We start from the raw sequence: 26,452 nt of genomic DNA, 5'->3' as shown, positions 1-26,452 counted from the left end.
CCATCAATAACCTTAAGCCGCCTTGCTAGCAAACAGATTCAATTTCTCCTCAGTCAATTGGTCAACTTTTCTTCTACTGCCATGACCCTTTTACACCGCAAAGAGAAAGGTTTGTTTCATGCAGTATAAAAGCTATTTTAATCATGAGAAGCTTAATCCTATTAAAAGATACGGGATAAGATTGCTTACAGGGCTTGCAAAGAAAAAAGCAAGGGTTAGAAGTTACCAGTCATCTCTTTGAACCATTAAGCCGAGACACAGAAATGAAAGCTTACAGTAGGCTCACATGCCAGGGTTGGCAGGCTCATAAGAGATTTCCAAGCGTGTGTGTACTCACATTATGAGAGTCATGGGCTTTAAAAGAAGGGTTAAAGGAAAATAGCACGTTTTTCAAGAATCCAGTCTAAAAGCCTTTAGATATAAAACAAAACTGCTTTACATCAAAACATGTCTAGGCTTATCTTATAACCATATAGAAAGAAGCATGCCTGTGGACTATAAACTTATCTTGTTTTACTCCAAAAGTATTGATTAAAGAGAAACGGCAATACAGGACCAAAGAGTCATATTTTCAGCAGGCTTCCATCATTTCACCCACACATGCATTTGTTTTGCTGGGTGCTCAGAATTTGGGTGTGCTCAAATTTAGTGAGCACAATTAAGGGAGAAATGCTGTAAATTTGGCTCTACAAATATCTATCACTTATTGATGCTAAATACCATAACTGCCAATAAAAGGGCCAATAAAAAGGCTAAAATCTGATACCCTTCAGAAATATGGTGAAACTTCTTCACACTGGAAATCCCCTACTGCTACCCAGCAAGAGATAGCCAAAGACCTTCAGCTGAAAAAAATCATTACCATCTATTGGCTTGAAAGGCCAGTCACCAAGCTGGAAATATCAATACACCTATCAGAGAAATGTTACAGGTTTTTAACTTTTTCTTTTTCTGTCTCCCTCCACCCCTTTTTAACTGCAATTTTCAAATACCATTTTTAGTGACCAAAACCAGCTAAATATTATTTTATCCAGTAATATCCAATAGATGTTACCTTTGTTTCTGCTAACCAGCGATGAGGGTCATTCTGTAACCCAGGTGTAAGTGATATTGCCTGGAAAAAAAACATTTGACAAAAATGGAATTTTTTCTTATTTACTGAACAAAATGAGCGTACTAGTTCAAAACATCATTACTAAAGATCAGTGTTGATGGTTTAAACATTTTAAAGAGCTGTTTAATTTTATATCAGTCACATTAAACTTTAATGTTTAAAGGATAAGGAATGCAGTGTCATCAATATAATTCTTGTTTAAAATGAAACTCAGGTCAACAGTTATTTGGTACATAGTAATTCTGTTATTTTTCCCACTTTATCCATATGATCACTACAACAATATGTGATTAGAACATCCTCAAAATGCTTAAATGTTTTATTATTAGATTATAGTTGTACTGTACCAACAACAATGCATCAAGATATATATTCTGGGTGGCCCTTTGTGAAAATTATGTTTAATTTACAGGGAAATGCAATTTACAACTATTGATCTCTATCACATGTTAAAATGCTTGTTTGTTTGTTTTTTAAAAAGACTAGGTTCAGTCATCCAACCTCATTTCTTCCAGACTGTATGGCACCACATTGTGTAGCACAGAAGTAGTACAAGCCATTCTTGCTTGTGATTTCATTGTTAGCAATTTGGCTTTTCTTCTGGAATAGAACATGAGATTTTGACTGCTTTAGTTAATTACACATTTCTTGCTTTATTACAGAGTGAGAGAAATGTACAGTGGGCACCAATAAAAACTCAATATTTGCTATTCCATTGTGATGGTGTTATCTTCTATTCCAGCTATAAGAAGATACTATACTTACTTCAGGTATTTGAGATTGATGATTACAAGTTCTTACATATCCCTTCTTGTACATTAAGGTAATAAAATTACTAATGAAGACAGAAGATAAATCTGTACTGGATATTTCATTAGCAAATCATACATCAGGTGGTCTGCCCTGCCTCTCTTCCATCAATCCCTTTTAAATCCAACTACACCATAAATTAAAACTTGCTAATAAGGAAATATTATACCTAATCTCTACATGTTTTAATAAACACATCTATTCATTTTTGTGGGTTGTTTTTCATTACTTCTTTTTAAAGAAGTAGAAAAAAATCTGTGTTTTGCACAGATCTATATTGTTAATGGAAGTCTAGTTAAGTTCAATGTCCATTTAACATTTGATATATCCTCTTTTGTAGAAAACAAACCTGTATGATGCCTTATATATCCTGCTCTTTCCCATCTCAAAGTGGTATGAATTTATTTATTGTTTAATTTACAATACTTGTTGGACTGGGGTACTTTTATGTGGTCTTCATGCAAAGAAGCCTTACTGTATGCCTATATGGGGCTTCTTTCGTGCAAGTCAAATTATTTTTGTGCAAGAAGTCTATTCCTTTAACACTATTTAAGTGGGTTCTACTACTGTACCTCTTGTACTGGTTTGCATATTGAGAGTGTCAAAATACTTGAGGATTTTTTGTTTTGCAGGTGGGAAGCAGAGGGAAGTTCATGTGGCAGCAAAAGACTGGTTGAAAAAATAAACAAATCCCAACAGTTTATCTAGAATGGTTTAAGTTAAAACTCCACTCTGGGACAACTAGCAAATCTGGTCAGGTTTTTGCTTTTGGGAGAATTCAGTGGTTGAAGACTAGAGATTCCCTAGCTTCCTCCAATAACATCATTATCTTCCTCTTACACCCTCACAAGACAACAAGATTGCAGTGATACTCCTAGAAGAAAAGGACTTGGGTTAAACCTTTCCAGAGCCCTTGACAGAACCCATAGTGCTGGGGAGAGGAGCATCACTGAAGTCCAGTGAGAGCCACGTTTTCCCTCCTTCTTCCAGGGCCAATTGCACTGCCTCCATACAACACCTCTACCCAGTGCCAATATGGGAAGAGAGCAAGAAATTATGTTGCTGTAATAAAAATGATGTCCCCTTCATGGGCTAGAGCAAAGGTCAAGTGGCTCAAATATGTTTTAAGCTTGCCAATGGCATGCAACTTAAGGGGTTTGATGAAACTGGATGAGTCAGAAGAAACTGACAAGCAAACTTTTCTTTTAAAAGGAAAACAAAACCTACATACTTTGGTATTACTTTTAAATTCCAAGTTAACTGTAATTTCTAGGAACCATGTAAATTAAAACAATAATTCCATCTGTGCTGCTCAGTAGACTTTAGAAATCAGAACTTGGGAGTTCATGAAAGGAGGAAAGTTAGGAAATGTGCGCTTTATTATGTGGTGAAACATTTAAACAGATTGATGTCTGTCTGCCAGGATGTCACACTCAGTTCATTACTCCAGAGTCTGAATATTTTTAAAATATTTAGAGAAATTTCCATGATGAAAAAATGTCTATTTTCCCTTTTTTTAAGAAAGTACACTACAGCAGCAGCAACATTTACACTCTTCAAAAACCATGCAGCGTTAAGTGATAAAAGAATGTGTGTTAAAGTATAAAGCATACAAAATGTAACTATCTATATTCTCCATTTTTGTAATATTAGAAAATATATGATGACTTAAATTTGACATTGTTCACAAGAATAAACATAAGAAATGTTTTCTGTTATACTACCAAACTTATTAAACAAACAGAATTTTTAAAATAAAAAAAATAGTTTGAATCTAAGAAAGAATACTTTATTAAACTGGGTTTCTGAATCTTTGTTGAGAAACTATAGATATTTTACCAAAGATTATCTTCATTAATTGCTAAAGCAGCATGCTGAGGTCTATTAATAAATACCATAGGGGTTGAAATATGCTGACACTTTCTCTTTTAACCACTTGTCATATGAGAGAGACAGGACAAAATATGAAAGCATTACAGATATGACCCACAAGTTTAAGATCTAAACATCATTTCCAAGCAAAACAGTAAGAAAGTTAATGTACAGTGTCAAACAGTGTTATTATCCCCTCTGAGCCAATGTGATTCAGTTTGCGACCAGGGAGGTCATTTCACATCAACCAACAATAATTGGAAACCATTATTTATGAAGAAAAAGACTGGCAACTGAAAATAATAACTTCTGGTGATGTACAGGAGGGGGCTTGTGTTATCTCTCTATAAGATACATAGCAACATGCGTCACACCACAATTCCATAATACGCTTAATACCATATTTTTTTTAAACTGTGTCACCTGTCATATTTGAAATCTTTTACTCAAGAAACTATCCATGCATAAAAATTCCATTATAGTTACCCATTAGGTAGAAAACTAAAAATCTAAGGCAGACTGAAAACTAATAATTACTTTGAATTTCTCCACAGAGTCCCTGGAAAGGATTTCACAAGCTGCATCAATTTCACTTCCTATCATGGTGAGAATGGATTCTTGTTCTGTCTCTAGACAACGCAGCTGATCCCTAAGCTGTAATCTGGCCTCCTCCATCCTCCTCAAATGATCTTCTTCACTGCTTATCTGTTTATCCTGGGGTAAAAGAATGAAATAACAATAAAAAAAGATTTACTATTAAATTAACATAACTCCAGTATCTTTTTTTTTTTTTTTTTTTTTTTTTTTTTTTTAAGATTGTGCTTTCAGAATGCAAAGGGGCATTTCCCCATATAGCTCTCAGAACTTTATAAAAAAAACCATAAAAGGGTAATAACTTTCATAGTAAATAGGCAGGAAATGTGAAGATTTTTAACAAATAAGGCAGCTTGCCTTAATGACCTATCTCCTTGGCAAGTTATTGCCATATTAGATGGGAGATTTGAAATAATTTACCCAAATAAAAAGGAAAAATGGGGGGAAATACTTTATCATGCTAAAACACATTTCTGTTAACAGACCATAGCAAAACTGCCTTTCAATATGCACTTTGAGCACAGACAGCTCACTAAACGGGGACAGGGAGCTGCAGACAGGGGAGTTTGAGAAGGAAAGCAAGAGATCCCGCTGCCGAACAGGCTACCAGGTGAGAGGTGAGAGTACTAGCTGTTGGTGTGAGTGAGTTTGCTAGACTGTTTGAATTTTAATTGTGATTCTGATTTCAGGTGACTTCAGTTTCAGTTACAGCTGCTGTTGCAGTTGGGACTGAGTGCCTGACCTTGTTCCCTTGATTGCCTTTGATTGGCCTTCCCCAGTGTGACTCATGAGTCGGTGGGACTGACCTAGGCAAGCAGGCTTTAAAAACCAGAGGCAGAGCGACCAGGGGAGCAGAGCAGACAGGGGGCTGCAGACAGGGGAGTTTGACAGAGGAAGGCTTACGATGGTTAGGAAGACCCACAACACCTGTGCCAGCACTGCTTCTGTCTCCTCCACCTGCGCCTGTAGCCAGACAGAGCGCCTGAGCATGCATGCTTCTACCCAGATCCTGATGTGGTTTTGCAGGGACTGTAACTTGCAATTTCCACTTACTGATATCCAGGCTGCGGGGCAGGGGCATCCAATGTGAAAGGTGCTTGCTGGTGGAATCTCTCAGGCAGCAGATGGGAGAGCTACAGGAGGAGGTGGCTAGGTTGAGGAGCATCTGAATCCATGAGGAATTCCTGGACAGTGTCCATGTGGAGACTGCTGAGGTAGCTGTCCCAGTACACAGGACTGCTGACACACCACTGGTGGAGGAGGAGATGGCTCAGGGTGGACACTGGCAGCTGGTTACTTCTGGCAGCAGGCAGTGCTCCACCCCTGCTCCGAACCCTCCCACCGTGGTAATAGGTAACCATTATGCTCTTCTTAATACAGGAGAGAAGGAATCACCCCCTACAGCAGAGGAGGAGAAGCCTCGTACCCCTAAGGCTGCGAGGTCTGCTGCCACCACTGCGAATAGGAGACATAGGGTAGTGGTGGTCGGAGACTCTCTGCTGAGGGGGACGGAGGCACCTATCTGTCGCCCTGACATTTCATCTCGGAAGGTATGTTGCCTGCTGGGGGCCCATATCCAAAATGTTACAGAGGCATTGTCGAGGATTATCCAGCCTTCTGACTACTACCCCATGCTGCTCATCCATGTGGGCACAAATAATGCTGCGCGGTGTGACGCTGAGCGGATCAAGAGTGACTACAGGACTCTGGGAGTACGGGTGAAGGAGTTTGGAGGGCAGGTGGTATTCTCTTCGATTCTTCCTGTCAAAGGTAGGGGCCCATGCAGAGACAGATGCATCATGGAGATGAATGCCTGGCTGCGAAGATGGTGTCACCAGGAGGGCTTTGGCTTCCTCGACCATGGGATGCTATTTGAGGAAGGACTGCTAGGCAGAGATGGCGTTCACCTTTCGAGGAGGGGAAAGACCCTATTTGGACACAGACTGGCTAACCTAGTGAGGAGGGCTTTAAACTAAGTTTGATGGGGACAGGTGAGCAAAGCCCACAGGTAAGTGGGGAACATGGAGAACTGGGAGATGGGTCAGAAACAAGAGGGAGCGTGGGCTATAATGGCAGAGAGAAAGGAGGGTCAGGGCAAAACTGTGAGGCAAGATCAAACCAGTATCTTAGATGCCTATATACAAATACGAGAAGTATGGGTAATAAGCAGGAAGAACTGGAAGTGCTAATAAATAAATACAACTATGACATTGTTGGCATCATTGAAACTTGGTGGGATAATACACATGATTGGAATGTTGGTGTGGATGGGTACAACTTGCTCAGGAAGGATAGACAGGGGAAAAAGGGAGGAGGTGTTGCCTTATATATTAATGTACACACTTGGACTGAGGTGGAGATGGACATAGGAGACGGAAGTGTTGAGAGTCTCTGGGTTAGGCTAAAAGGGGTAAAAAACAAGGGTGATGTCATGCTAGGAGTCTACTACAGGCCACCTAACCAGGTGGAAGAGGCGGATGAGGCCTTTTTTAAACAACTATCAAAATCATCCAAAGCCCAAGATTTGATGGTGATGGGGGACTTCAACTATCCAGATATATGTTGGGAAAATAACACCGCAGGGCACAGACTATCCAATAAGTTCTTGGACTGCATTGCAGACAACTTTTTATTTCAGAAGGCTGAAAAAGCTACTGGGGGGAAGCCGTTCTAGACTTTAGATTTTAACAAATAGGGAGGAACTCGTTGAGAATTTGAAAGTAGAAGGCAGCTTGGGTGAAAGTGATCATGAAATCAGAGTTTGCAATTCTAAGGAAGCGTAGAAGGGAGTACAGCTAAATAGAGACAATGGATTTCAGGAAGGCGGATTTTGGTAAGCTCAGAGAGCTGATAGGTAAGGTCCCATGGGAATCAAGACTGAGGGGAAAAACAACTGAGGAGAGTTGGCAGTTTTTCAAAGGGACACTATTAAGGGCCCAAAAGCAAGCTATTCTGCAGGGTAGGAAAGACAGAAAATGTGGCAAAAGTCCACCTTGGCTTAACCACGAGATCTTGCATGATCTAAAAAATAAAAAGGAGTCATATAAAAAATGGAAACTAGGACAAATTACAAAGGATGAATATAGGCAAACAATACAGGAATGCCGGGGCAAGATTAGAAAGGCAAAGGCAAAAAATGAGCTCAAACTAGCTACGGGAATAAAGGGAAACAAGAAGACTTTTTATCAATACATTAGAAGCAAGAGGAAGACCAAGGACAGGGTAGGCCCACTGCTCAGTGAGGAGGGAGAAACAGTAACTGAAAACTTGGAAATGGCAGAGATGCTTAATGACTTCTTTGTTTCGGTCTTTACCGAGACGTTGAAGGAATGCCTAACATAGTGAATGCTAATGGGAAGGGGGTCTTAGGTTTAGAAGATAAAATTAAAAAAAGAACAAGTTAAAAATCACTTAGAAAAGTTAGATGCCTGCAAGTCACCAGGGCTTGATGAAATGCATCCTAGAATACTCAAGGAGCTAATAGAGGAGGTATCTGAGCCTCAAGCTATTATCTTTGGAAAATCATGGGAGACGGGAGAGATTCCAGAAGACTGGAAAAGGGGCAAATATAATGCCCATCTATATAAAGGGAAATAAAAACAACCCAGGAAACTACAGACCAGTTAGTTTAACTTCTGTGCCAGGGAAGATAATGGAGCAAGTAATTAAGGAAATCATCTGCAAACACTTGGAAGGTGGTAAGGTGATAGGTAATAGCCAGCATGGATTTGTAAAGAACAAATCGTGTCAAATCAATCTGATAGCTTTCTTTGATAGGATAACGAGTCTTGTGGATAAGGGAGAAGCAGTGGATGCTTTACTAGACTTTAGTGAGGCATTTGATACGGTCTCGCATGATACTCTTATCGATAAACTAGGCAAATACAATTTAGATGGGGCTACTATAAGGTGGGTGCATAACTGGCTGGATAACCGTACTCAGAGAGTAGTTATTAATGGTTCCCAATCCTGCTGGAAAGGTATAACAAGTGGGGTTCCGCAGAGGTCTGTTTTGGGACCGTCTCTGTTCAATATCTTCATCAACGACTTAGATATTGGCAAACTCTTAAGTTTGCAGATGATACCAAACTGGGAGGGATTGCAACTGCTTTGGAGGACAGGGTCATAATTCAAAATGATCTGGACAAATTGGAGAAATGCTCTGAGGTAAACAGGATGAAGTTTAACAAAGACCAATGCAAAGTGCTCCACTTAGGAAGGAACAATCAGTTTCACACATACAGAATGGGAAGAGACTGTCTAGGAAGGAGTACGACAGAAAGGGATCTAGGGGTTATAGTATCAGAGGGGTAGCCGTGTTAGTCTGGATCTGTAAAAAGCAACAGAGTTCTGTGGCACCTTTAAGACTAACAGATGTATTGGAGCACAAGCTTTCGTGGGTGAATGCCCACTTTGTCGGATGCATCCGACGAAGTGGGCATTCACCCACGAAAGCTTATGCTGCAATAGATCTGTTAGTCTTAAAGGTGCCACAGGACTCTGTTGCTTTTTAGGGGTTATAGTGGACCACAAGCTAATATGAGTCAGTCTGATGCTGTTGCAAAAAAAGCAAACATGATTCTGGAATGTATTAACAGGTGTATTGTCAGCAAAACACGAGAAGTCATTCTTCCGCTCTACTCTGTGCTGGTTAGGCCTCAACTGGAGTATTGTGTCCAGTTCTGGGCACCGCATTTCAAAAAAGATGTTACCTACCTACTTCCTTGATGAAGATATTGAACAGAACTGGATCACTGTGGTACCCCACTCGACATGCCCTTGCAGCTTGACTGTGAACCACTGATAACTACTCTCTGGGAACAGTTTTTCAAGCAGTTATGCACCCACCTTATAGTATCTCTATCTAGGTTGTATTTCTCTAGTTTGTTTATGAGACAGTCATGCAAGATAGTATCAAAAGTCTTACTAAAGTCAAGGTATACCACATTTATTTCTTCTTATCCTGTCAAAGAAAGCTATTAGGTTGGTTTGACACTATTTGTTCTTGACAAATCCATGCTGACTGTTACTTATCGCCTTATTATCTTCAAGGTATTTGCAAATTGATTACTTAATTATTTGCTCCATTACCTTTCTGGGTACTGAAGTTAAGCTGACTGGTCTGTAATTCCCCGGGTTGTCCTTATTTCCCTTTTTACAGATGGGCACTATATTTGCCCTTTTCCATTCCTCTGGAATCTCTCCAGTCTTCCATGACTTTTCAAAGATAATTGCTAATGGCTCAAATACCTCCTCAGTCAGCACCTTGAGTATTCTAGGATGTATTTCATCAGGCCCTGGTGACTTGAAGACATCTAATTTGTCTAAGTAATTTTTAACTTGTTATGCAGCAACTTGAATATAAGCTTTAGCTTGTATGTAGCAACCAAGAGTTATCCAATGACCAGTGTGCAGTGAGTTGGTAATCTCAGTCCAGTACAAGAGGTTAAGCATCTACATCACAAAAAGCATCGTCTTTACAGTTGGTACTCTGTAAGTGGTCCCAATAAAGTCCAAGAACTCAATGAGTATGAAAACTCAACAACCCCATTATCCCTAGAACACAATCCTGACCTCTCCAGATTAGGTTTTAGGCATGATGGTGAAGTAGAAGGGACAGATGTTTGCACAATTCTTACCCAAAACATTGAATGCAAACTCTGTGGCTACAGAGTGTATGATCTAATTGTTTTCTGTACAAAATACACTTGCACGTGCAAGTTGCCATTTACACTGATTGTTAAGTAAAATTAGTAAGCTTGTAGGTCTGAGTCAACTCTGGAGGTGTACAAAGTGCAATTTGCATTCTCTGCACTCACATGGGGAAGCTGTGCCAAAGTGGAAGTTCAACCCAGGGGAAGAACAGGTGGCAGCACAGTCTCCACCACTGCCCACGGTTCCACCAAAATAAGGGCAACTTCAATTTATAGCTAAGATTCCCTTTGGTGGCTGCTTCTAGGAGTGTGCTGAACTAGTACATCTTCTAGATACCTTGGTCTTACTCCCTCCTTAATTCTCATCCACTATCTGGGTAGCATCAGCCAGCTCCCACCCACCAATGTAACAAGGTGGGGGGTGGGTTTTTTTGTTTTCTATTGTTTTGGGGACTTTTTTCCAGCGGCTGTCACAGCTGCAATCCCCAACATTCACAGCAAACTTTCTACCCTACAAGCCAACAGAACTCAGGCAGTGAACCAAACCCAAAGTCTGTTAAATTATACCAAGGAAAGGAAATCACAATCACTTAAAACATCATTTTATGCTTAATTGCCAAGGTATGTTTGCAACTGGTGACATCTTCCACTTGAGAAGTTCCTCCTCCCAGTCACATGAGAGCTTTGCTCAGAGCACAATTTTTATACTGATGGAAGAGGCTATGAGAACTTAAAATTTATTAAAAAGAGGCAGAATTATTTTTCCCTTAAATCTAATTTCAGTGTTATTAATAAAAACCCAAGAAGATTACTTTGTCATACAGTTCACACAATAACCATGAAAGCATAGGGTGCAATTTTTGATTTGCTCATAAGAAAATAATTATTAGAGAACATGATGGGCTATAACAACAACATTTTAGCCTGTTAAACAGCATGATATGAAATTCAGTTCAAGTCAAACTTCTCTATGTGATTGATGTTTTAAAGTATAAGCCCATTTTTTTTCCAAGTTAAGTCAATGGGAACTTCATTGCAGATTTCAATGAAGCAGAATCAGACCATGGATCTATGTTAAATTGCACATATTTTTAAATTTACTTTGATTTTTTCCAGTGAAACATTATTAGGAATACACATTTAAGTTTTGTAAAAATCATGGGCAGCAGTGGGACACAATTACATTTCACTATTTCAGTGCAGCACAAGGAAATCTAACTTCAAAAGAAAAGTATAATCAACAATGACAACAGGGTAAAAAGGATCAAAACTACTTAGCTTGTTTGAGAAGAAGTCCAAAAAACAGGGAGATATATACATCAATGTAGGGAACATCGGTCATATTTGGAGGCAGAGATGATTAACTTTGCTTGGCCAAATGTTTAATGAAAGATAGTATTAAAGGGATATTAGAAGCAGCTTTCTGGCTTGGAGACAAAAGGTTATTATAGGGTAAGGTTACTTGCTTGCCCTAGACTCTGCCCCCACCTCTTAGAGTTACTTTCCCAGTGTCATAATTAATGCATTGTCAAAAAGATGTGTAGGAATGAGTGGCTGTGTGAATACTGACTAGACATTAATTATATTTAAACAATTAAGACTTCTACGTCTTGGGTCTAAGAGGAAGTTTGCGTACCAGCTGCTTACCACTTGGCACCTTCTTGAATCATGTTTTTGAAAGACATCTGTTTGCGATTATCAATGAATTGTTACAAATTCAAGATTCTAGGTTAGTGTCTATGTATGTGTCTTCGAGATCAAGATGCCAGGCCATTGCTCTCATCAAGGCTGTAACGCCTTTTTGGCCTTTGAAGACGTGAGGGTGTGCTCTGAGGCAGCATAAGGGAACACTGATACCTACAAAAGACCTTCATCATCCAGAAGGTGGCAGGGGCTCTCTCTCAACACTGACCACACCTGAAGTCGTATCCTGTTGTCTTTCCAAGACAGCCATCGAAAGAAGGAGAGGTGAAAGGTTCTCACCATCAGCTCAACCGAGCCTGATGTCTACAACTGAGAAAGAAAAGACCAGATTCCTCCTTTGATACAAAAAGCTACAAGTTCATCCTATCATCAATAGAAATACCAATAAACATTAAAGCTATTAAGGGAATCCTACAGAGTACTAGCCTGTACAGTGCCTGGACTCAAGCCGATTTTGCCATACTTTAATTTCATGAGCATTCACAAACAAAAAAAAGGGTTCTTTGTTCCTTTCCCCCACCCCCCTCACCCCTTGATGTGTATCCCCATTTTGCTGAGACATAGTTTGGTGGCACTGTATGTCCGAAGAAGAATTACTAGTGAAAAGCAAGAATGGCACATATATTGGCAAGAATCTGTTGGAGATATGCATTCACACTTCAAAGCTAAATGCAAATATAAGATAAATGTATGGATTCATTAATTTTTGATTGTATGATTTAAGGCCTGAGCTGAAGTTTTCATAATTACTTTAAATCTATTTACCAAATGAAAATATTAACTATACTCATTTATGAGGGGAGGGATAGCTCAGTGGTTTAAGCATTGGCCTGCTAAATCCAGGGTTGTGAGTTCAATCCTTGAGGGGGGCCACTTAGGGATCTGGGGCAAAAATCAGTACTTGGTCCTGCTAGTAAAGGCAGGGGGCTGGACTCGATGACCTTTCAAGGTCACCTTTGCTACATTTTGCTAGTTAATGGCAGTAACTTTTATCTGGTCACCTCTCTTCTAGACTAGATTACTTCAACCTTCCCCTTTTCTAACCACCCCAATTCCCATCTTGCTTCTCTAAAGTCTGTCCAAAATCCATGGAAGTCTTCTGCAAACCCACTGCAAACCTGTTACCTCTCTTGTCTCCGTTTCAAACCCTCCACTGATTCCCCTTTTTCCTTCCGTATCATGTTTAAGATACTGGTTCCCATTCTCAAGGAACTGTGCAGCTCTGCTCTAGACTACATCTCTGCTCTGTCTCCCTACTACCTGCCCCTCACTCTGCCTACAGTTCACACCTAACCACTTCCTTTAACTCTCTCCCACTGACATTTCCATTACTTCTTCCATGCTGTCCCTTATGCACAGAACTAAGACACACAGATACTATTCTGACAGGGTAAATGGATACATTAGACCAGGAGTCTCAAACTCAATTTACCGTAGGGCCAGTGCCAGTTCTCAAATCCTCCCAGCAGGCCAATAATGTCACTGAAGATGGTGTTCAGAAAACATTTATATTGTATTTTTTATTTTGAATTTCTTAGAAATAATAAAACTGTTATACAATTTTATACAATTCTTCACCTGCAAGAGAGTTTTTAGCGTTTGCCAGACAGCTGGCAATGCTTCAGTTCTGTCAGTTTGTTGATGTTTGGCCTCAGTGACTGAGCAGTTGAAACCTTCAGGATTGCAGCAAGGTGTGCATCAGATAGTTGTTTTCGGTATTTTGACTTGTTTAGATTAATTGTGGGAAAAAAGTGACTCTGCCTCCATGGCTGATTCTGCTTGGCAACAAGTGATGGTATCTCTGTCCCTCTCCCAGTGGGAGCTGCGAGGGGCAGTTCATGCAGCAGACAGAGCCGGCAGCCTGGCTGCCTGGGCCTCTCCTCCGTGGGACACAGGGGGAGGTTCTCGGGCCGCAGATGGCCTGCAGGCCGGGACTTTGAGACCCCTGCATTAGACTAATCAAATAGTTCTCCATTCTCGTCCTAGGTGGCAAGTCAGTAAACCCACCTCTTTCAAATCTCAGCTCAGAATAAATGAATACCAATAGATTTTATGGGAGAAGTCTATCATCTACGGAAGTGTGATTATTTAAATACGTAACCCTTTGGGGTTTAGAGAGCATGGCCCTTTAAATCTTTTTCCTAAGGGAGAGGGGGAGAGTAAAAAAAAAAGGAGGGAAACCCCACGGGGCAGGCTGGAGCTCAAAGGAGAGGGAGAGGCAACCTGCAGGCCCTGGAAAAGTAAAGCAGGAGAGAACCTGCCCAAGGCCTGAGACGGACAGGGCCGATCGGGGACACCCCAGGACAGGAGCCAGGAGAAGCACTGTGCCAGGGAGGAATTGCCGAGAAGGACAGGCCAGAGCTGGACCCAGTATTACTGCTGCCCAGAGCTGCATGGGGCTGTAAGTACTGGGGCTTCTGACTCTGCATTGGGAACAAAGAGGGAGGTTGCTAGATAGGTAAGTGGGGAGATGGTCGCTCTGTGTGGCTTTGCAGAGAGCGGCAGAAGAGGGCACTGGAGGGGTTTGTTGGGGGAAAGTTCACTGGCACCGAAGACAACCAGGAGCACCCAAAACTCACCACTGGACTGAAACTTTGCTCAGGACTCCTGAACTCTGTGTGCAGACACGTTGCTCGGTGTCTGCCCTTCCAGACTATGCTACCACTGGGCCTGCTCCCCCTATATTGCCCCTTGTTGTTTTTCTCCTCTCATCCCTCTGTAAATAAATATTTCCCTTGTTATATTCACTGTACTTTTCCCATGGGTGTGTGTGTTCACTCTGGGGGGGTTGGAACAGGTGCCCGTGGGGTGGAAGGGATTTCTCCTGCTGCATTCCTGCACGCGCCATCTCTTGGCCAGAGCTGCCTGCAGAGCAGACTCCATCGTTGCCACAAGGGCACTAAAGTTACACTTTAAAATTAAGTAACCGAGGGTCCTGTGGCACCTTTAAGACTAACAGAAGTATTGGGAGCATAAGCTTTCGTGGGTAAGAACCTCACTTCTTCAGATGCATCTTCATTCTTCATTCATATTTCTGACAGATGACCCCAAGAAAGCTATTGGGACTCTTAAGTAACAATACCACCAATGAGAAGAACAAAAAACAATGTATTTGTCCCAAAAGAAAGGTTTTTTATTCTATAAATACTTTAAATAAGTATATTTTCCTATGTAAATTTTGTCTAGAATTCATGAGATGTATTATTGGTTTGAAACATTTAAAAACTTTATTTTATAAAGTAAAATCACAGTCTAACGAGGAGAAAGACTGAATGCAGCAGTCTAGAAATAATTTAGATTCTCCCCCAATATATTTTATATATATATATTATTAATAAAGAGATACATATTAGACACATGAGCTGCACAGAAAATTGTCCACAATGAGAAGTTAAGAGTCCAAGAATCAGCTTCAGAAATGAAAACTCGGAACTAAAGCTGCAGCATATTCAAGCAAACAAAAGTAAAGTGAAGGACTACATGGGAAAATGAGAGCTTCCATTAACTCCACAAATCAATAATGACAATATGCAATTTTTTCAAAAGCTTATTTATTTGTCGTGGCAAAATGGCCAATGTTCATATGGTGGGTCCCATGCTTTTCTTGGTGGGGGGGCTAGGACGCCACCCCTTGTTCCTGCTCTTGATGCGCCAAGGGCCCCGCTAGTGGCCTGGGAAGGTGGTAGAGGAGGGAAGCAGGGAAAGGGTCTGGGTTTGCTCCTCAATCTGAGCCCCAGCTCCTCTCAACCACTGCGGGTTTCTTACCCTCTTCCCACTTGGGTAGGGTTACCCTTGTTCCTTGACGCTGGGGGAGGGAGTCTCCTACCCTGCTGGAGCAGGGTCTCCCTTCCTCCAGTTCTCTGGTCTTTCAATTATCAGCAACATACCTCCAAACTCTGGTCCTCTCTCCTTCCTTGCACACCCTGTCTGCCTGAAGCAGAGTTTTTTATTAGGTTCCTGGCAGGGTCTTAATTGACTACAGGTGCTCCAATTAACCTGTAGCAACCCTCCCTAGTCTACAGAGAACCACACCTTAATTAGTCCAGGGCTTATCTATTTCCCCTCGACCACTGTCTTACTGCTCCCTGGCCCTGCTGTATCACATTGTCTATAAAGATGTGTGTGAGAGCCTAAATTAAGACAGAGGAATTCTATAGCATTTATCACCCTTACTCAAAATGGTAGCTTAGAGATTTGTAATGATCACATATTGGACAATGTTAAAAAATTTTAGTACAAGCTAATGCAGGATGGAAAAGATGACCTAAAATTGATTCCAGACAAATACATTTGTGGTAACATTTGCTCATTGCTTTTACATGCTGTTTTGTCTGTACAGAACTGTGTGAAAGAGACAAGTAGTACAGTCACAGCCCAAAGGAAAAAAGCCCAAAGACCTTGGCTTTCATGTACTTGCTGGGGGGGAGTTGCTAGTGAACTTTTTTTCATTCCTACAGTTTTGACTAGACTATGATAAAATTCATCTAACGAGAGTTAGACAGCTCTTGATCACAGTGAACTCGATTGTGATGCTGTAGTGAAGTGAATGTCCTGTACACAGAAAAGGACATTTGACACACTGATATTTTTTTAACGTTGTAAAAGGATTAGCAATTCTGAACAGCTGGTCAGATTTGATCCAAAGAACACAGCAGTAAGGATAAAAATCAACTTTTTTCCCCTGGGAAATCTTTTGGATTGGTAAAAGTCAATTTGGAGTTCTCATGTTTTCTTTTTCTTTCTTTTTTTCTTTCTTAATTATGTCCATGTGGCAAACAGAGTTGTGCCTGTCATTAACATTTGCAGTCCAAACAAACCTTGCCATAACAAGATTTGAAAGTTACTCGCATGAAACAATAAGATATGAGACTTGTAAGCCAACTGTTTTAGCATCGTTTTAGTTGCATAATGGGCTGGAGACTATTTGAAATCCTAAGTAATTTCCTGTGGGATGCTACTTTTTTCCCCTTTAACTTTTTGTGAATCTTAATATACAAGATTAACTTTTATGTCATAAAAATGAGGAACAAAGTCTTCCATTTACAATTTTGCCATTAGAACATAATATTAATTTAAGTTCTGACAATGTACTTGGCACTGTTCAAGATAAATTCCATCACCATCTGTGCAACGAAATCTCTCTTTGAAGATACAGTGTCCTGGAATAAGAACAAGGAGAGAAATCTCTCTCATGGTATACCAACGGCATTGATTGGAATATATTTGTGTGCTGAAGAAACCATTAAAAAGCCATGATGGTGTGAAGAGGAAATTGGAAGCCAAAATGAAGAAATTAGAAGACAATGCAATAAAAGACTTCAGAAGCTGAAGTCTGACAATTATGTGTTTGAAAAAGAACTCTGGAAGGTACAGGAAAAACTTCATAGACTTACAAAAGAATAGTGATAAAATGTTAAAACAGTCCGAACGCACGTGAAAACCTAATAGTATACATGCACAAACTAAAAATTAAAACTGTTGGTGGTGGTGGTCAGGTGGTACTTCTGGATTTACAATGCCAGTTCAACAGAGAAACAGCAGTACAGGAAGATAAATATGTCCTGGTTTCCATTCAATATCATTCAAACACATCAAAAGAGAAAACAACCAGATTCTTTGAGGAGGAAAAAGTTGTACACAACCACAAAGAATCCAGGAAGTTGGTTTATGGTTTAATCACCCAGAAACTGAAGCTAGTGTAAAATTTGGCAATGTCTGTTAAATGTAGTTTCTTCAAGCACTGTTTTTGTTTTTATTTTGTTTTGAGCACACGACACCTGTGATCCTTGAGCTGCAGTGGCTACCTACTGGTTTCCTGGTTGTGTTTAACTTTGGTCCCAGGCCACTTAGGGCTTTACTTACTTCAGAGATCACCTTGCTCCCTATGAGATACTGATATGTTTGCACTCCACAAGGGAGCCTGAGCTGAAGTTCTGCTGGTAACTCTGGCACAGCATTCTCTGTTAGATTCTCAAACTTTGAGAATTCCTTCCCTCATTTGGCACATAACAGCCAAAGTTAATTAGATTTCAGGGAGCACTTCAAGGCCCATCTTTTCTTCCTGGCTCATGAAGACTGGGAGACTAGTGAGCCTGGGTAGTGGGATGTAACTACGATGGGTGTTTGTTTGAGGGTTTATCGTTTGTATATTTTTGCTATGGTTGGTATATTGTGGCCTGAAGCAGTTGAGGGAGTCTATTACTTACGTGCTACATTTTTAAAGACTGTCAAGGACACTCAGAACTTAGGATGAGTGGTCTTTTGTTGCTGAAGTGTAAATCGATAGAAACTAACACTGTGTTTTCAATGTAGCTGTGTTGATCGCAGGATATTAAAGATATAAGACAGGTTAGGTAATATCTTTTATGGAACCAACTTCTGTTGAGAGACAAGCTTTCAAACTTACAAAGAGCTTGTCAAAAAAAACTTGAAGAGCTCTGTGTAAGCTCGAAAGATTGTCTCTCTCATCAACAGACGGTCTAATAAAAGCTATTACCTCACCTGCCTTGTCTCTCACAGTGTCTTCAAGTCATAAGAAGTCCATAAGAAACCTCTGAAAAAGCCTACAGCTCCCTAACATCTTTTCAGAGACTAGAGAACAAGTTATTTTTTGAATGTCATCATCATAAGATGATGATCAGTGATGAAAATCTGCAGGACTAATAGTTCTCTCCATATCAATCTCTCAACATGCCATGATTCTAATCTTCAGCTCTTGATATAGAACCTAGCAATGAAATTTAAATATCCACATCGAGAAGCCACTTTACAATGTCTACCAGGAACTAGTTCATCACCAAACAATTTATATTCACATGACTTAAGTCGTATTTAAAATGACCTCTCCACAGAAGAAAGAAGAGTGCAATAATCTACTTCAACTCTAACTCAGTATCAAGAACATAATTTTGCCTTGAAACAAAGTGACCTGTACTTGTGTTTAATCTGTGAACAGCATCTGAAAAAAGTGTTAAAATTAAATTAACATTTACAAGCCTACAGTTGGTATTTGACTTCTTACTGAAAAGAGACACCATTTATAAGATTAGTTTTATGGGAGACCAGTGTAATAAATGGCAAATCCATTTCAAAATTGTGTGTGTGGTGCTCTCTCTCCTTTGCAAGTTAGGATTCAGTTTCATTGGTAGAACTGTGTGGATATGTCTACATTGTTATTAAACACCTACGGCTGGCCTGTGTCATCTAAGTCAGGCTCAGGCTGTAGAGCTATAATACTGCAGTGTAGAACTCTGGAACCTCGTGAGGTGGGGAGAGGTCTCAGAGCCTGGGCTCCAGCCCAAGCCTGGATGTCTATACTGCAATTTTATAGTCCCACAGCCCGAGACCCGCGAGCCTGAGTCTGCTGACGTGGGCCAGCTGCAGGTGTTTAACTGGAGACATACACTGTGTAGCCTAAAACTGGAACAACAGGGGATGCAGCAGGTCAGAATTCAGACAGATCAAAAGAGCTGAATCAAGAACACTTGCACAGGACCAGCTCACATTATGATTCGTAATATTGCCCAGAATTATGAATCCCTTACTTCCTTGATCAGGAAAACTTTATACAATATTTTAATAAAATAAACCTTGTCAGTGCAAAAATTAAAAAGCTATCAATTGTATTTGAGAAAATCAAAAACATTTAATTCAGAAAAAAAAAAACAATTTGATCATATTTGCACAATTGCATGGGAAAAAAATGGTTACTACCCTTGCTCTATAACTGTTGTTCTTTGAGATGTGTTGCTCACATCCATCCTACTTAAGGTATGTGTGCACCCAGTGCACCAGTGTTGAAGATTTCTCTCTTAATGGGATCTACCAGGATGGCACATCTGCCCTTTGCAGCCTCATGCTGCTATGCAATAGTATAATGGGTGGTGCCACCCCAATCCCACTCAGTTCTTTCTGACTGGACAGACTGATACAGAGGGGAAGGAGGGTGAATCATGGAATGGACATGTGCAACACCTCTCAAAGAGGAACAATTACAGAATAAGTTAGTAACTATCTTTTCTTCTTTGAGTAACTGAACTTGTCTATTCCACTTCAGGTGACTCGCAAGCAGTTCAAACTGGAGGTGGGATTTGGAGTCTACTTGAACAAGGACTGAAGATTGTCCAAACTTGACAATCTCTGGAATACTGAGATACTTTTACTACTGATTATACTGTATATACTGACAACCAAGTTGCAGCTCTACAAATGTCTCCAGGGATACTTGAGCCAAAAAGGCTGTGGAAGCTCCCTTACATCATGTAGCGTGCACTATCACTACCCCTCTCGCTAGAGGAAGTACACTGGCAATGTCATAGAACAAGTGTATGCAGAATGAAAGGCTCCGCATCTCTACTGAAAGGCCTTTAATTCTGTCTGCAACTGAGACAAACAGCTGTGCTGACCTAGTGCTATTCAAGTAAAAAGCCAACACCCTTTTAACATCCCAGGTCTGAAGCCTCTCCCCATCCTCATATGGCTTCATTTAGGTGGAATTCTGATATCGCTTTAGTCAGGAATCTCAGATGAAACAGTAAAAAACAGTGTAAGGAGGGTCCATCTACCAATGCTTGTAACTTCGCCACCCTTCTCATGGAAGTAATAACTACCGAAAATGCACCTTTCATAGGCAGATAGAGCAAAAAAGCTGGTGACCATCAGTTCAAAAGGTGGTCCCAGCAATCTTGCTTTCACCAGATTTAAGTCTCAGAAAGGAATGGGATACATGACATGGGGATATAATCTGTCCACTCCCTTTAAGAATCTGACTCATATTGATTAGAAAATACTCAGCAACCCACAACTGGTGGGCAGAAAGCAGAGATAGCTGCTAGATGAACTCTGATAGAGCTAATCAATAGACCCTGCTGTTTCAGGTGAAACAAGTAGTCCAAAACATGCTGGATAGAGGCCCGGACTGGCAAAACATCCCTCTGTTTTGACCATAAGGAGAACTGTTTCTACTTCAACAGATAAATGCATCTAATATATGGCTTTCTGCTAGTCAGGAGACTGTTTTGTACATTCCCAAAACACTCTGTCTCCTGAAGAGTTAATTATGGAGCATCCAGGACGTAAGATGGAGAGTTGCTAAGTTGGGATATATCAGGCAACCGTTGTCCTTGGAGATCAGGTCAGGTTTTGAAGGCAGTGTCAAAGAAGCCCTGGCTAAGAGGCTCAGCAGACTAGAGACCCAGTGTAGGGGAAGGGTCAAGCTCCAGCCCAAGAAGGAACATTACACTGCTATTTTCAGCCCCGTAGTGAAAGCCTGAGTCAGTTGACCCAAGCTCTGAGATTCACTGCCATGGGGTACTTTTAACAATGCAGCTGTACCCTTTGATGTTAACTTGAAAATCAGCAACAGAATAAAGTGATAAAAGAGCTGCTGAAACAATGCATTTTGTTTCCATATTCAACTGCTACATAAAATTCTATCCAGACAACAAAAAAGGGATAAAAATTAAATAATCAATTTTATTAGTTATAGAAATCTAAACACAACACTGACTTTTATTATGTGTATTAGGATTGTGCTTAGGGGCCTCAGTCTTGGCCCTGGACCCCATTATGTTAGGCGCAGTAAAAAAAAAATTAAGAAAAAGATAGAAAAAAAAGTCCCCATTCCGGAGATCTTACAATCTAAATATAAGGCAACAGATAGATACAGACAGACAGATGGGAAAGCACAAGAAACAAGGAGACAATATTGGTCAACAGGATAGTTTGTGGTCTCATCACACCAACAATCTAACCACTGTCAAGTTTTTTTTGTTTTCTTGACAAACAAGAGTTTTAAGGAGGAATCAGGAGGAGGAGGAGGAGGAGTTATTTTTATGGAGGTTTACAGAGAGCTCCTCCCAAGCATGAGGGGCAATATGGGAGAAAGCCTGAAGGTGCTTGTTCGAAAATTTAGCAAGTGGTCAGCTGGCATCAAGAGCTGACTGGAGATAGGAGTTGACTTTTTGATACTGAATGGGAGATAAGAAGTGGGGTGTGGATAGATCATGAAGGGCCTTGAAAGTGAAGACAAGTAGCTTAAGTTTGATATACTAGAGAACAAGGACCGAGTGGAGGGATGCAAAAGGAGGGGTGACATGGTCAAAATGGACTCTTCATGTACTTAAGCACACACTTCAGTGCATTGCAGAATTGGAGCCTTATTTTTAAAGACTGCTTTCTCCTATGCCCTCTTCAGATTTTTGCTGTTAGTACTTTAACCTTCAGTACACTTTTAACCTTCGACAGCTCAAATGTGGGACATGATACAGAGCCAAAACCCCAAATGAAAGATACAAAAATAAAAGAAGGCCAAAAGTAATTCAAGATAAATTTCTTTAGCATAACTTGAAGCCTCTTCTGACTCTTAACAACTACAGTTTGCTAAACAGAACACAAGTCTACACATTAATGTAAGTATAAACCTAAATGCTGTTGCAAAAATAGTTAATAATAAAATTGTAATTTATTCTTATTTAGATTATTACAAACTTGCCTTCATCTTTATTCTTTTAGGAGATACCTACAATTACTTTCATATACATTATTTTTATCTTCTTTATCATGATAGTGTATAAGGACCAACCAAGAATGGGGCCCTACAGTCCAAACACGGTCGTAGGCAATCCCTTCTCTGAAGATATTACAACCTAAATACAATGATGTTTGGAGAAACCAATGATGTTTGGAGAATCAGATAAGTAACCAAAACTGTAATTTTCCGAGTTATCTTATTAAATGAAATGTTCAAGCTAAGGAAACTCCTAGGAGATCTCTGCTTTCTGTCAAACAGGGACAGACTAGTGTCAAGGAAGATACCACCTCCTCAGTCATAGAAGTCCACAAGTGTTTACACAGGCTCTGAAATACAGCTTTATAACTTCTATTTTGCTGTAAGATTCTATGCTATTCTCTTTTATGCTATGTTCTGAAAGGTGTATATCACTGTTAGTAATTGTGACTCGTGCTTTGTATAGAGCATTTGCTAGGAATCTAATCATAACTTGTAAATGCTATAAAGAGTGGGTCATAAATCAAGAAACCATTTGGTCTACAGGCAAACAAACCAATGAGATTGTCTTATCAGAAATCAGGCCATTCCCCTTGTACAAGAAGCTTGTTTGGTATAGAGATGATCTTATCTCAAGAAAGCAGCCTTCCCCCCTCCCCCCCCGCCCCAGACATAAATATCTTACAGAATCCTGACTTTAAAAGAATGTTAAGGCTATTCTCTATTGAAAAGGAGTAACAATCAGGATGTGTTCTCAGAGAAATAAAACAAGTCATCAAAATGGGCCTTCCTCTCCCTTAATAGAGAAAAATCTTAGTTTAAACCCCCCAAAATTTAGGAATATTCTTATTGGAACTGTTTCTTTCATAAACACTCTGAAGTCAATATTCTTAAAATATTAAGGAGAACACTTAAGGTAGGAAAACGTTTTAAAGACGACCTTTGTTACCTCTAATTCATGTTTCCTTTTAAAGGTGAAAATCTTGCTGTCCCTCAAATGCTTAAGATGGTATGAGATTCTTTTGAGATGTTTATCAGATACCATTGTTAAGTGAATAGTGAAAAGCTTTACGTACAAATACAGTAAGATCATTTGATGCTATAACTGGTTACTAATGTAAGAAGCCATTTGAGTATAGAGATATTGATATTAATTGGGAAATTAGTTATCTTGCGGCGCTTAACCAACTCCTTACTAAACTCAAGAAGATAAAAACCACCTCTCCAAGGAGCATTAAGAGGAAAGGAGAATTTTTTTGATGACTAACACGGCAACCACTCTGAAACCATTTAAGCTAAAGATTTCCTTTAAGAATCACTTAAGTCTGAAAAGACTATTTTAAGAGCTGAAGATCTTTATATTGGAAAACACTTGAACTAATTTGAAGAAGAATTTCATGTTCTATTAAATCTTGCGGAAACTAATGAGAGATCAGAAAATGAACTCAGTAAAAGAAAGAGTTAAAACTCTAACTTTAAAGATGTGCTGAGAACTTTCCACCCCAAAAAACAAAAGCTAATTAGAACTCTGATGCATGTGTATTAGCAGACTGCATATTCATGAGCTGAAGATCTTGCCAAGACAACCACAAGGGTGTTGAGCCAATGACCTGAAGAAGAGCTCTCTGTAAGCTTGTCTCTCTCACCAACAGAAGCTGATCCAATAAAAGATATTACCTCACCCACTTTGTCTGTCTAAAATAGTGGAAGTCACACCACTGAATTGGCATTAAGAGAGACAATTAAGTCTTAGCCTATCATTTCTTGTTTCTTTAAACTACCAGTTTTTAGTAATTTTGAAAAAAATACTTGATGCTCAACCACTTAAAAAAACCACATCCTTTACCCCATACTAACCTTTTCCATTTGGTCAAATCACCATTATGGTTGGGAAGTTACTCCCACTACAAAGTCCACATTTTCAGATACTTACAGCTTTTCAAGAAAGTTATCCTTTGAATTGAAATTTCTCATGTTTCTTTCTGAACTCAAAAGTGAGTTTTTCTTATAAAGTTGGGCAAAATTCTATTTGCCATGCTTTAAATAGTCAAGCATGAAAAGACTTTAACCAAGTTATTTTTAATTCCTTTTATTGTGCTCAGATAACTTTATACTTATATAACTTTAAACTTGCCCTGGACTTCTTAGCATTACACAACGATTTAAGGACAAAGTGAAGAAGAAGAATTTATCCACTCTAAGCAATAGAAGAGTTAGACACAGAGCTGATAGTTACCCACATTGGAATCTGGGAGGATGTGAGGTCAGATATCTCTACTCTTGCAGAATGCCATCTTTAATGGCCGCTTACTGTCAGGACCTCACTTTAACATATTGGAAAGACAGTACTGTCAGCACCATTGTGCTGTGCTATAGTGCACACTAATACCAAGCCAGGGATTGGTACAATTTTGACTGAGGGAAGGCAGTTCCCTATTGGAATCACCAACACTTCTCTTGGAGGTATGCTATGAAAGTACTGATCTCGTCCAACCATATTTACCTTATTTGATCTAACACAATCATAGCCTAAAGTGGCGTGGCTGCAAGTGTTCTCCCAAAGCTTACATATATTATTTGGCAGTCTAAAACATCTAAATAGAGTAGTGAAATCAGATGGATTCTGGCCCTTATAAATCAGATGCCCAATAAGATTAGCATGCCTGTTTACCTTTTCCTCCAGTTCCTGTTTCACAAGCTCATATTTCCGTCTAAGTTTTGTGTTTTCCTGTTCGCTCTGGGTTAACTCTTCTGTCATCTTATCACATTCAGTTTTCATCTTCTCCACCTGTCGACGCTGAGCTTTTACTACATTTTTCTCATCTACAAGTTCTGTCTGATGGTAGTGGGAAAACAGAGGACACGGTCAGTATAAAAGTTCTTTATGAACATTTCCAGATTGCATAGCCCCAAATCCATGCAAAAAGATTAGGGGAAGATACCAATATTTAATCAGTAAGACTTTGCTACAATTTAATTGTGATTACATTTCTAAAAGTAAGCATCAGCACTGTACATATATAAATATATAACATAGAAACTGGACCACTAAGCAATGCTTCTCTACTCATAATGATATGATTTCATCATTGGCAATATAACAGTTAAAATATAAAGAAGGTTTTTTCTATTACAAAGTGGATTTGTCATGCAGATTATCCAAGACACAAAAGTAACAGCAAAATCAGTTCAATCAGCTAAAGAAAAAGTGCTGATGCCTGCAGTGTACTTTGTGGGATTCGGTAAGATCTTGCAAGATCCTGTATAATTTTGAGACTGCTAAATGGAGGACTTGTGTATTCTGTAGTGCAACTCTGCCACACTCATCAACTCGATAGCTCTGTATGAAAAGCTAAATGTTTGAACAAATTAACATTCCATTACTGAAATTCATTGGAAGCCTAAAACACTAAAAATGTATTATTTTCATTATCAGGATCAGTGACACAGATTACTCCTATGCTTAAAGGGAAATGAACTAGATGATTTAATGGACTTTCACCTAGAATTTCTAGAATTCTGTGATTTGAAAGCTATTAGTAGAGACACTTGTACAAAGAGAGACATAACTTTAGCTCCTTTAATGCTTTGAGGTAAATAGATTTTTTATGGTGGGGCAGATTGAATAAAATGGGTTAACCTTTAGTGTAAAAATATTGAGACTTCTCCTTCCTGAAATAAGTGGAGTTGATGTATGCAATAAAGATAATAGCAACTTGACTGGCACAGAGGGGTTTGAGAAATTCTGCAGAGAAAATTTACATTACAAAAAAAAAATGCACAGAGCTAACAAGGAAACCACACTTGTTCCATATTGCCACTCTACTTCGGGAAGAGAGTTATATTTTCATGGAGCCTAGGATTCAGACACACAAAAAACAAACTTGAAAAGTAAATTATCCCATCAGAGAAAGCAAGAATCCAATTCCATTTTAAGTGCAAGCACAACATGGTGTCAACCTCTCATGTTCCCTACATGGCAACTGTATTAAAGATTTATACAGCTGGAGACAATCAAGGAGACAATCCTTTGCCAACATCAACTTGGTTTTCTGCATTCTACTAAATGTGACAGTATCAGAGAAAAAGGAGACACAGACTCTAGAGAAGAAAAAAAATCAACATTTTCAGTCACTTCTGAGACTGAAAAAGCAGGTATGATGTCAATTTATCAGACCTGAGATGACCCCATAACAG

The 26,452-nt window shown here is 39.6% G+C and overlaps 1 protein-coding gene across 1 annotated transcript in view; it reads right to left on the bottom strand.

Annotated features, from left to right (window-relative positions):
• CEP128 (centrosomal protein 128) overlaps nucleotides 1-26,452 on the bottom strand; it is a 406,629-nt gene that overhangs the window by 257,563 nt on the left and 122,614 nt on the right. Inside the window, exons 13-15 of the mRNA XM_034769285.1 lie at nucleotides 24,927-25,091; nucleotides 4,334-4,510; nucleotides 1,055-1,114 (exon numbers count right to left, since the gene is read on the bottom strand). Coding sequence (XP_034625176.1) covers nucleotides 1,055-1,114; nucleotides 4,334-4,510; nucleotides 24,927-25,091 — 402 coding nt within the window. The remainder of the gene's footprint in view (nucleotides 1-1,054; nucleotides 1,115-4,333; nucleotides 4,511-24,926; nucleotides 25,092-26,452) is intronic.

Source organism: Trachemys scripta, chromosome 4, assembly GCF_013100865.1.
Source record: "Trachemys scripta elegans isolate TJP31775 chromosome 4, CAS_Tse_1.0, whole genome shotgun sequence".
Classification (NCBI taxonomy): domain Eukaryota; kingdom Metazoa; phylum Chordata; order Testudines; family Emydidae; genus Trachemys; species Trachemys scripta.
This window is presented reverse-complemented; position numbering and strand designations above follow the sequence as displayed.